General features: G+C 46.1%; 1 protein-coding gene across 1 annotated transcript in view; it reads left to right on the forward strand.

Annotated features, from left to right (window-relative positions):
* ogdhl (oxoglutarate dehydrogenase L) overlaps positions 1–12,500 on the forward strand; it is a gene marked incomplete at both ends in the record, with an annotated part of 44,296 nt that overhangs the window by 14,883 nt on the left and 16,913 nt on the right. Inside the window, 7 exons of the mRNA XM_083695891.1 lie at positions 2,209–2,355; positions 2,562–2,652; positions 6,815–6,994; positions 9,231–9,359; positions 10,560–10,739; positions 11,128–11,280; positions 12,052–12,154. Coding sequence (XP_083552017.1) covers positions 2,209–2,355; positions 2,562–2,652; positions 6,815–6,994; positions 9,231–9,359; positions 10,560–10,739; positions 11,128–11,280; positions 12,052–12,154 — 983 coding nt within the window. The remainder of the gene's footprint in view (positions 1–2,208; positions 2,356–2,561; positions 2,653–6,814; positions 6,995–9,230; positions 9,360–10,559; positions 10,740–11,127; positions 11,281–12,051; positions 12,155–12,500) is intronic.

A 12,500-nucleotide genomic window follows, 5' to 3' on the forward strand; every position in this document is an offset into this window, starting at 1 on the left:
CACAAACACACACACACACACACACACACACACACACTGTACAACACAGCTAAAAATAAAAGCTAGCCATCTTAACTGGTGAAATAAATTACTTAAATAACATCTTACTGTCTGACTCCTAATGCAGAATAACTTTCTTGTTTCTGTCAACAACCTTTTAGTTATCGACCGTGCTAATTGACTGCAGTGGAATATGTGCCGATACAGATATTTATGTAAAAGGCCGATAATATCGGTGCTCCGATCTACACTACATAGCCAAAAGTATGTGGACACCCCTTCTAATTAGTGGGTTCGGCTATTTCAGCCACACCCATTTCTATCAGGTGCATAAAAGCAAGCATACAGCCATGCAATCTCCATAGACAAACATTGGCAGTAGAATGGGTCGTACTGAAGAGCTCAGTGACCTTCAACGTGTCATAGGACGCCACCTTTCCAACAAGTCAGTTCATCAAATGTCTGCCCTGCTAGAGCTTCCCCGGTCAAGTGTAAGTGCTGTTATTGTGAAGTGGAAACGTCTAGGAGCAACATCAGTTCAGCCGCGAAGCGGTAGGCAACACAAGCTCACAGAACGGGACCAAGTGCTGAAGCGTGTAGTGTTACCCGAATGTGTCGTGCCAACTGTAAAGTTGTAAAGTTGTAAACTCAAGTTTGGTGGGAGAGGAATAATGGTTTGGGGCTGTTTTTCATGATTTGGGCTAGTTTATGCAAAGAGACTTACAACAAGTACATTTGTCTAAGTAAGTGAATCACCTATACATCGGTTATCATAAGAAAAACTATGCTAGGACCAGGGGCCATTGGCAGTCACAATGCAAGAAAAAGCATTTACAGTAGAGAAACTGTACAGGGTGGTAGTGGGGATGAAGAGGTCTTTAGGAGGGACGGTCAAGATGTAGCCTGAAGAGATGGGTTTTCAGTCTACGGCGGAAGATAGGGCGTGCATAGAGCCCTGACCTCAACCCCATCGAACACCTTTGGGATGAATTGGAACGCCAACTGCGAGCTAGGTCTTCTAGGCCAACATTAGTGCCCGACCTCATGAATGCTCTTGTGGCTGAATGTGAGCGAATCCCCGCAGCCATGTTCCAAAATCTAGTGGAAAGCCTTCCCAGAAGAGTGGAGGCTGTTATAGCAGCAAAGGGGGGGGGACCAACTCCATATTAATGCCCATGGTTTTGGAATGAGATGTTCAACAAGCACATATGGGTGTGATGTTCGGGTGTCCACATACCTGTGGCCATGTAGTGTATCTGTTGGGCTCTAGTCTCAACTGTGTCTCTCTCCTCTCTCTCCTCTCTCTCCTGTCTCTCCTGTGTGTCTCCTGTCTCTCCTGTCAGTCCTGTCTCTCCTGTGTCTCTCCTCTCTCTACTGTGTCTCATGTGTCTCTCCTGTGTCTCTCCTGTCTCTACTGTTTCTCTCCTGTCTCTCCTATGTCTTTCCTGTGTCTTTCCTGTCTCTCCTGTGTCACTCTTGTTTCTCTCCTGTCTCTACTGTCACTCCTGTCTCTACTGTCTCTACTATGTCCCTACTTTATCTCTCTTGTCTCTCCTGTGTCTCTCCTGTCTCTACTGTGTCCCTACTTTATCTCTCATGTCTCTCCTGTGTCTCTTCTGTGTCTCTCATGTCTCTACTGTGTCCCTACTTTATCTCTCATGTCTCTCCTGTGTCTCTCCTGCGTCTCACCTGTCTCTCCTGTGTCTCTTCTCTGTGTCTTTACTGTCTCTCCTGTGTCTCTGCTGTCTGCTCTATCTCTCCTGTTTCTCCTGTGTCTCTCCTGTGTCTCTCCTGGGTCTCTCCTGTGTCTCTCATGTCTCTCCCGTGTCTCTCCTGTGTCTCTCCTGTGTCTCTCCTCTGTCTCTCCTGTGTCTCTCCTGTGTCTCTCCCGTGTCTCTCCTGTCTCTCCTCTGTCTCTTTTCTGTTTCTCTTGTGTCTCTTTTGTCTCTCCTGTGTCTCTACTTTCTCTCCTGTTTCGACTGTGTCTCTCCTGTCTTGACTGTGTCTCTCCTGTCTCTCCTGTTTCAACTGTGTTTCTCCTGTGTCTCTCCTGTCTCTCCTGTGTCTTCTGTCTCTCCTGTGTCTCTTCTCTGTTTCTCCTGTGTCTCTTCTGTTTCTACTGTCTCTACTGTCTCTCTTGTGTATCATTTGTCTGTCATGTGTCTCTACTGCCTCTCCTGAGTCTTTATTGTGTCTCTACTCTGACAGGTTTGAGGACTTCCTGGCGCGTAAGTGGTCCTCTGAGAAGAGGTTTGGCCTGGAGGGCTGCGAGGTCCTCATCCCTGCTCTGAAGACGATCATCGACAAGTCCAGCGAGGCAGGCATCGACAGCATCATCATGGGGATGCCTCACCGGTTCGTTCCGTCATACAAACACTACAAAAACACAAACACTGTTTTATTGGCCATACAATCAATCCAATCAGCTGTTGGAATGTGGTAGTTTTTGCACCCACCCCCCCACTCCTTCCAAGACAACATGTGCAGCAGTCACTTTCCACCCTGGGAAGTTCATACTTGTACTTGTTCACCTGTTGAGAATGCAACTCCTCTCAACCTAGGGGTCGACTCAATGTGCTGGCCAATGTGGTGAGGAAAGACCTGGATCAGATCTTCTGCCAATTTGACCCTAAACTAGAGGCAGCAGACGAGGTATGGGCCTGAGACTGTGAGCAACACTGCAGCATTCATTCAATTTCATTTGATTTTATTTATTTAAAATCTAATCAAATCAAATCATTTAATAACAATGCAATTAATAATAATAATAATAATAATAATAATAATAATAATTGAAAAATACAATAACAATAACATAAGGTGGCATAGTAATAGCAGCAGAAACAACAATATTGGATTGACAACTGTCAGATGCATTGCAACATAGAGCTTTACCTTTCACTAATTTGGCGCCTCCTACGGCTGCCACGGTGTGTTGGTGCACACTTCTCTGTTTGTTTTTAGTCTTTAATTCCGTTAATTGTGATTCCACTCAGATTATTTTCACCAGGGACTCAACACCATCTGATTTATGTCCCAACTTTCTCGCCTCATCTGTGGATTTACTGGACATTCTGGTCAAAGGTGCTCTGGCCCCAAATAGTGAGGCGCAGAGGTAAGCTTGCCGGGGTTCTGGTGTGCTTCAGGGAGAGAGGATTACGCTCGCCTCTACCGGGAATACTCCTCTCAAATGTCTGCTCACTGTGCAACAAAATGGACGAATTGCATCTTCTTATCAGGACAAATTATTTTCTCTCTCTTCTGTTTTGTGTTTCACGGAATCGTGGCTGATGGAATCTACACCGGACTCCGCTGTACAGCTGCCCGGCTTCCAGTTGTTACAGACGGATCGTGACCCTATTTCTACACACAAAGCGAAAGGTGGAGGCATCTGTTTCTATATAAATCAACGCTGGTGTGACGACGTGAAAGTGATTGTGCAAACTTGTTCTCCTGACCTGGAATCATTTTTCATCATCTGCAGACCGTTTTACTCTCCACGTGAATTCACTTTTTTTATATTGGCTGGAGTTTACATCCCTCCGCAGGCTGATGTGAAAGTGGCTCAACGTCAACTCGCCGACCAAATATTAGGAGTGGAGAGAAGGAGAGAGAACACGTATTCCCCAGTTATTGTCCTTGGGGACTTTAACAAGGGCAACTTAACTCACGAACTCCCTAAATATAAACAGTTAATCAAATGACCGACCAGGGAGGAGAAGATTTTGGATCACAGCACCATCAGCAGAGCTTATCATGCAGTTCCCCGCGCGGCCCTGGGACTATCTGACCATGCTCTTATTCATCTGATCCCGGCATACAGGCAGAAACTAAAACGTTCTAAACATCTAAGAATTGGAGCAGCAGAGAAGCAGTGGAGGAGCTGCGTGACTGCCTAGACACCACAGACTGGGACATTTTTAAGACTGCTTCCAACAGCCTGGACGAATACACAGAGTCTGTGACATCATACATCAGCTTCTGTGAGGACAGATGTATTCCAACACGCACCAGGATGAGTTACAACAATGACAAACCCTGGTTCACAGCAAGACTCAAACAGCTTCGTTTGGAGAAGGAGAGGGCTTTCAGGAGTGGAGACAAGGAAAGGTTTAGACTGGCTAAATACACGTTTGGCAAGGAGATTAAGGAGGCCAGACGATAGTACTCAAAGAAGCTAGAACAACAGTTTGCACCCAACGACTCCTCGTCAGTCTGGAAAGGCCTTCGAGTGATCACAGACTGCAAAACCAAATCCCCCCACTCTATGGATGACCTCAGACTTGCAAACGACCTGAATGACTTCTACTGTAGATTCGACAGACAACGGAGCAGTCCTGACTCTGACCCACACAACCAACCCTCCCCCACAGCTATCACACCTCTTCTTCCCAGCCTGGACAGAGACACTACACCCCCTACACAATGGACCCAGACATCCCCCTCCCCCCCATTGTACCTCTCTCCATCCAGGGGAGAGACGTCAACAAACTGTTAAAGAAACAGAGGCAGAACTGCAAGGCAGCTGGACCAGATGCTGTCTCCCCCTCCACACTGAAGCACTGTGCAAACCAGCTGTCTCCAGTGTTTACGGACATCTTTAACACTTCACTGGTTGAATGCATGGTACCTGCCTGCTTCAAAACATCCACCATCATCCCAGTTCCCAAAAAGCAGAGCATCACAGGCCTTAATGACTACAGACCAGTCGCCCTGACCTCTGTGGTAATGAAGACCTTTGAGCGCCTGATGCTCACCCACCTCAAGGCCATCACCAACTCCCTCCTTGACCCACTGCAGTTTGCCTATAGAGCCAACTGGTCTGTAGACGATGCAGTCAACATGGGACTTAACGTCATCCTCCAGCACCTAGACTCCCCTGGCACCTATGCCAGGATCCTGTTTGTGGACTTCAGCTCTGCATTTAACACTATCGCCCCAGCCCTCCTCCAGGACAAGCTATCCCAGCTGAGCCCACCTGCAGGTGTATCACTGACTTCCTGACAGATAGGAAGCAGCAGGTACGGCTTGGGCAAGCTTGTCTCGGAGCCACGGACCATCAGCACCGGAGCCCCACAAGGCTGTGTGCCCTCTCCTCTACTCTTCTCCCTCTACACCAACAGCTGCACCTCTAGCCACCCTTCTGTCAAACTCCTGAAGTTCGCGGATGACACAACCCTCATTGGATTAATCTCCAATGGTGATGAGGCCGCCTACAGAGAGGAAGTTGACAGCCTGGCTTCCTGGTGCAGCCAGAACTACTTGGAGCTGAACACCCTAAAAAGTGTATAGATGGTAGTAGACTTCAGGAGAAGCCCAGCCTCAACCGCCCCCCTCATCCTGTGTGACTCCCCAGTTGACACTGTGGAGTCATTCAGATTCCTGGGGACAATAATGTCCTCAGGAAACCTGGTGGGCGGAGAACATCACCTCCACCATCAAGAAGGCCCAGCAGAGGATGTTCTTCCTGCGGCAGCTGAAGACATTCAACAACCAGAAAGTGATGATCGAGTTCTACACGGTCATCATTGAGTCCATCCTCAGCTCATCAATCACCATCTGGTTCGCTGCCTCCACTGCCAAGGACAAAGGCAGACTGCAGCGGATCATTCGGTCAGCCGAGAAGGTCATCGGCTGCAACCTGCCATCTCTCCTGGACCTGTTCCACTCCAGGACCAGTAAGAGAGCAGGAAAGATCATCTCTGCGCCATCTGAACAGTTTCTTCCCCATGGCAGTGGGGCTCACAAACAAGCCCCCTGCCTCTCACTGACTCTGGGACTTCCACCCCCCCCCCCCCCCCCACCCTGTCACACACACAATGCACTGACAGTGTAATTTATAATTATTTAAAATTATTCTAATTTATAGTGTACATGCCCCATAACCATTTCACAGCCTCTAGCCTCATTGCCACTTAGTCTCACACAGCCTACAAGATGTATGGTTCTGCTGCTCTTTTTTTGTACATTTGTAAATTTGTTATTGCTATTTCGTTAATATTTAGTATTTTGTAAATTTCTTGTCAATATTTGCCATTAGTTTTTTATGTCCATGCACCACCCTCACCAAGTCAATTTCCTGTATGTGCAAATATACTTACCAAATATATATACCAAATACCAAAAAAAAGAATTCTGATTCTGATTTCCAGTGTTTGTCCCTAGATGGGCTTTAAATAAAATGATAGGGCTTTAAAGGGGCAATCGGGGATTGGTACAAACATTTTTTTATTAATAATATATAGCCATTGATTCTTGAACAATATATCTTATAAATGACTCATGCGGTTAGTTCAAGTCTCTTACCCCATCAGAACCCCAAATATAAGATTGTTTTACTCCATTGTTTGTAGCTTCAAAACATGGTTAAAACTAACTACTAAAATTGCTGTCATTTTGATCACATGGATGGGCAGTCCTTGCATTCATAGCTCCGTCATTGAATTTGTGGCAGGGAGTTCCGTTTGTTATTGTTTGACTCCCAGACTGCCCCTTTAAATAGGGCTTTGAATTAAATAATCCAACTTTTTTCACACTTTTTGTTCTAAATGACAGTGTGACTGTTGTGTCTTAAACATTCAGACTAACAATATTTCCACTTATGAATGGAGGCTGAGGTGAAGAAGTGCATTTGTAAAGAATGAGAAGTTTACTGAAAGACTCAACATGTTTACATTCAGGAGTCCAGTCTCACACTGCATAGGGACTGTATTACCGATAAGGCTTAGCGTTATAACTACAGCTACAGAAACTCGCATAGCTCAAAATACCAACATTCCAATACATAACAGTGACTCTGTGCTTTGTGTCACAGGGTTCAGGGGACGTGAAGTACCACCTGGGTATGTACCATGAGAGGATCAACCGGGAGACGGACAAGAACATCACCCTGTCACTCATGGCCAACCCCTCCCACCTGGAGGCTGTGGACCCCGTGGTGCAGGGCAAGGCCAAGGCAGAGCAGTTCTACAGGGGAGACACTCAGGGGAAGAAGGTAGAGAGGACAGTTCTACAGGGGAGACACTCAGGGGAAGGAGGTAGAGGACATTCTAGAGGGGAAGAAGGTAGAGAGGACAGTTCTACAGGGGAGACACTCAGGGGAAGGAGGTAGAGGACATTCTAGAGGGGAAGAAGGTAGAGAGGACAGTTCTACAGGGGAGACACTCAGGGGAAGGAGGTAGAGGACATTCTAGAGGGGAAGAAGGTAGAGAGGACAGTTCTACAGGGGAAACACTCAGTGGAAGAAGATGGAGGACAGATCTACAGGGGAGACACTCAGGAAGGAAGGAGAGAGGACAGTTCTACAGGGGAGACACTCAGGGGAAGAAGATTGAGGACAGTTCTACAAGGAAAGGAGGTAGAGAGGACAGTTCTATAGGGAAAGGAGGTAGAGAGGACAGTTCTACAGGGGAAGGAGGTAGAGAGGACAGTTCTACAGGGGAGACACTCAGGGGAGGAAGATGGAGGACAGTTCTACATAAGGAGGGAGAGAGGACAGTTCTACAGAAGGAGGGAGAGAGGACAGTTCTACAGGAGGAGGGAGAGAGGACAGTTCTACAGAAGGAGGGAGAGAGGACAGTTCTACAGGGGAAGGAGGGAGAGAGGACAGTTCTACAGGAGGAGGGAATAGAGGACAGTTCTACAGGGGAAGGAGGGAGAGAGGACAGTTCTACATAAGGAGGGAGAGAGGACAGGTCTACAGGAGGAGGGAATAGAGGACAGGTCTACAGGAGGAGGGAATAGAGGACAGTTCTACAGGGGAAGGAGGGAATAGAGGGCAGTTCTATAGGAGAAGGAGGGAGAGAGGACAGGTCTACAGAGGAAGGAGGGAATAGAGGGCAGGTCTACAGAGGAAGGAGGGAGAGAGGACAGTTCTACATAAGGAGGGAGAGAGGACAGTTCTACATAAGGAGGGAGAGAGGACAGGTCTACAGAGGAAGGAGGGAATAGAGGACAGGTCTACAGAGGAAGGAGGGAATAGAGGACAGGTCTACAGAGGAAGGAGGGAATAGAGGACAGTTCTATAGGAGAAGGAGGGAGAGAGGACAGGTCTACAGAGGAAGGAGGGAATAGAGGGCAGGTCTACAGGAGAAGGAGGGAGAGAGGACAGTTCTACAGGAGGAGGGAATAGAGGACAGTTCTATAGGAGAAGGAGGGAGAGAGGACAGGTCTACAGGAGAAGGAGGGAATAGAGGACAGGTCTACAGAGGAAGGAGGGAATAGAGGACAGGTCTACAGAGGAAGGAGGGAATAGAGGGCAGGTCTACAGAGGAAGGAGGGAATAGAGGGCAGGTCTACAGAGGAAGGAGGGAATAGAGGACAGTTCTACTGGGGAAGGAGGTAGAGAGGACAGTTCTACAGGGAAAGGAGGGAGAGAGGACAGTTCTACTGGGGAAGGAGGTAGAGAGGACAATTCTACAGGGAAAGGAGGGGGAGAAGGAAGGAGAGAGGACAGTTCTACAGGGGAGACACTCAGGGGAAGAGGGTAGTGTTATTATACAGAAGACAAAAAGGGGAGGAATGTGCAGTGTTATCTGATAGGGGAGACGCACAGTTACTGCTACTGCTACTACTACTACTGCTACTACTACTGCTACTACTGCTACTACTACTACTGCTACTACTGCTACTATTACTACTACTACTACTACTACTGCTACTATTACTACTACTGCTACTACTACTACTACTGCTACTACTACTACTACTACTACTACTACTACTACTACTATTCCATCTGCTGCTACTACTACTACTACTACTACTACTACTACTACTACTACTACTACTACTACTACTATTCCATCTGCTGCTACTACTACTACTACTACAGCAACTGCTGCTACTACTGCTACTACTACTACTGCTACTACTGCTACAGCTACTGCTTGTGTAACCAGGCTATACTTGCTCACATGGGCAAGTACAAATATGGAACAAATGAAACAATCATTAAGTGGTTGATAAATTAAATGGGTTACAAGAATAGTAAATGTGCAACCAGAAACAAGCAGAGCAGAAACGTCTCTTACCCTCCTATCCAGTAGATAACAGCAAACCGCTGACTGTGATAATTTCAAATGGCTTCGGATAAAAGCTAAATGACCATATCATGTCTTGCAATGTTATGTCATGCTTTGTCACCTCATGTTACACTCAATGTAGTCTAGTCACAGCATGGCATTCATTGAGTTCATGGCTGTGTCTCTTGGTTCATTGCGTTCTGCCAGGTCATGTCCATTCTGATGCACGGGGATGCAGCCTTCGCTGGTCAGGGGGTCGTCTATGAGACTTTCCACCTGAGTGAACTCCCCTCCTACTCCACACATGGTACAATCCATGTGGTGGTCAACAACCAGGTATGGAACACACCACACACAGGCGGGGGTAGAAGAATTAGCAGTAATGCCTAAGAGACTGTAATTTATCTCTGTGATTTACAACTCTCCCTTCCTGTAACAATAGGGCATGACTAATGTTACACAACAAATCTGAAAATTGTGACAAGAAAACAGTGCTTTCAGTATTTATTGTGTTATAGATTGTAATGGTTTCTGCCCTGCGTTGAGAAATATAGTTCCTAAAACGACAAACGTTGCCAAGGGAACGTGATGCAGAAATCTACTGTGGCGTAGGGATATCATCGCCGGTGATTTAACCGTGACATTATCGTTATTAACGCTAGAAGCACCGGGCCCTCATTAGTGACGTCTGGAGACCTCCATTTGTTGACATTAGAGTAACGGTCAAATGTGAAGCGCCATCGCTTGATAACAAGTAAAAAAGAACACAAATCTGAAGGAATAACGACATGTAGCTCAGTTGGTAGAGCATGGCGCTAACAACCCTTAGGTTGTAGGTTCGATTCCCGCTAGGACCATATATACTGAAATGTATGCACTCACTGTAATGTAAGTCGCTTTGGATAGAAGCGTCAGCTAAATGCCATATATTATGTAATGAAATATAATGATACATATTTGCAAGAAGGTCTATACACCAGTCTTTAGTTAAAAAAAGCCTCTCGGCCAATCACAATGCTTGCTCTGATCAAACCATTGTTTAATCAGTGTTAAGTTAAATTATCCTTAAACCACAGATCCAGGATCAGATTGCCTTAAAGGGGAAATCTGGGATTGGTACATCTGTTTTTTTTAACTTTTAAATTAATTATATATAGCTGTTGACTCTTAAAGAATATGACTTATAAATGCCTTATGACCTTAGTCCAACTGTCTTTTCCCATAAGAACCCAAAATAGAAGCTTGTTTCACTCCATTGTTTGTAAACTATGTAATTGTAAACAAACATTAATGCTTCCTTTTACCCCAAAAAGTGGTGGGGTGACCTCTTTGTTGTTGTTTGAATCCTGGATTGCCCCTTTAACCCCCAATGCTAACTGCTTCACTTCATGTCAGAAAAATCTGCCCCTGTATCAACACATGGACCAGCTAAGTGAAGTACACTCCAGGGCCAGACTCACTGTTTGAAGTGTTTGGATGAAAACCGTATTAACATATTGAACGACGGCACGTTGACAAACTTTTTGTCTGTCTCAGATCGGCTTCACCTCAGACCCTCGCGTGGCTCGTTCCTCTCCGTACCCGACTGACGTGGCTCGGGTGGTGAACGCGCCGATTTTCCACGTGAACTCAGACGACCCGGAAGCAGTGATGTATGTGTGCCGTGTCGCTGCTGAGTGGAGGAGCACCTTCAACAAGGACGTGGTCATTGATCTGGTGAGACGCAGCTAGGGAAGCTAAATCAGTGTCGAGGCTTTAGCTCATTAGGCTAACACAGTCTTGTAATGTGTAAGAGACCCAGGTTTGAACCCAATTAGTCAATTAAATGGGATATCCTTTTTTGTGTGTGTCCTGTGTATGTGTACATGTATATGTATGTATATTCATAAACTGTGTGTGTGTGCGTGTGCGTGTGCGTGTGCGTGTGCGTGTGTGTGTGGGTTCCAGGTGTCCTCTGTGGTAGAGCATGGCGCCAACAACGCTTAGGTTGTGGGTTAGACTCCCGCTGGGACCATATATACTGAAATGTATGCATTCACTGCAATGTAAGTCGCTTTGGATAAAAGCGTCAGCTAAATGGCTGACATTATTATTAATATTATAGGTGTGTTACCGGCGGTTCGGCCACAATGAGATGGACGAGCCGATGTTCACACAGCCCCTGATGTACAAGCAGATCCGTCGCCAGGAACACGTGCTGAAGAAGTACTCTGACAAGCTCATCGCAGAGGGAGTGGTCACACTCCAAGAGTTTGAGGTCTGTCCTTAGGGCATAATGTATAGTACCGTTGACTATTCTAGAACACCCCGGTGTCCGCTGGATACGGCTTTTAAAGATCCTTCTAGAATGCCCCAATATCAACCAAACAAACAATGTTTTGTTTCAATCGTCAGTCAACCGTTCAGAATGTGGTATTTTCTGCGCACACACACCCCTCATTTCAGAGCCAATGCTGTAGCAGGATAGGTTAATTCTGGAGCCTCAGAATTCAGTGGATTTACTCAACCTCTCCATACAGAATTACACTTTGATCCAGTCATCCGTTCCAAAGCTGTGGTTTATGGATGCATTTAGGACCGGTCCTTTCTACTGTGCATTTTTTCCCTGGCTCTTGATGGACACTGTTTTTAGTTGCGAGGCCCTGAGAATTGCACCCAGACAATAACATATTTGTAAAACACTACAATCACTATCTGGTTTTACAGGGTATTGAACAACCTTCACATTCCCATTACTCTTACACACACACACGCACACTCACACACACACACACACACACACGCACACTCAGGCAAGAACGCACACACACATGCACACACGCACGCACGCACACACTCATGAACCTAGGACAGCTCCCATCACTCTCCTGAACATACACCATCGTGTCGGTTAAGGCTGATTTCACAATGAAATAGACACAGTAAATCTTCAACCATTGTTTCTTTTGCTTCTCTTTTTTCATTGGTCATCATTTCCAATGATCAGCCCAGTATGCAAAGCTGTCTCTGATCTCTGTTCTGGTTGCAGGAAGAGGTTGCCAAATATGACAAGATCTGTGAGGAAGCATACACCAGCTCCAAAGATGAGAAGATTCTACACATCCGTCACTGGCTGGACTCCCCATGGCCAGGTCAGAGGTCACTGACCCCGACCCTAACATCAACATCCTCCTCAATTTATATACATGTCGTTTAGCTGACTTACATTGCAGAGAGTGCATACATTTTCAGTATATATATATATGGTCCCTGTGGGAATCAAACCCACAACTTAAGCATTGTTAGCAACATGCTCTACCAACTGAGCCAAAGAGGACCACAATTTAGACACCTGAAAATATGTAATACTATGCTTAGCAGTGGTAGATACCACCTAAACTGTTTTCCCTTAAAAGGCTAACAGGCTGTCTTGGGAATGCTGATCAGCTTTAGCTAAAAGTAGCTTGGTATGATGCGTATGACTGTTGTGATTACAAA

The sequence above is a fragment of the Argentina silus genome (genome assembly GCF_951799395.1).
Source record: "Argentina silus genome assembly, chromosome: X".
NCBI lineage: Eukaryota > Metazoa > Chordata > Actinopteri > Argentiniformes > Argentinidae > Argentina > Argentina silus.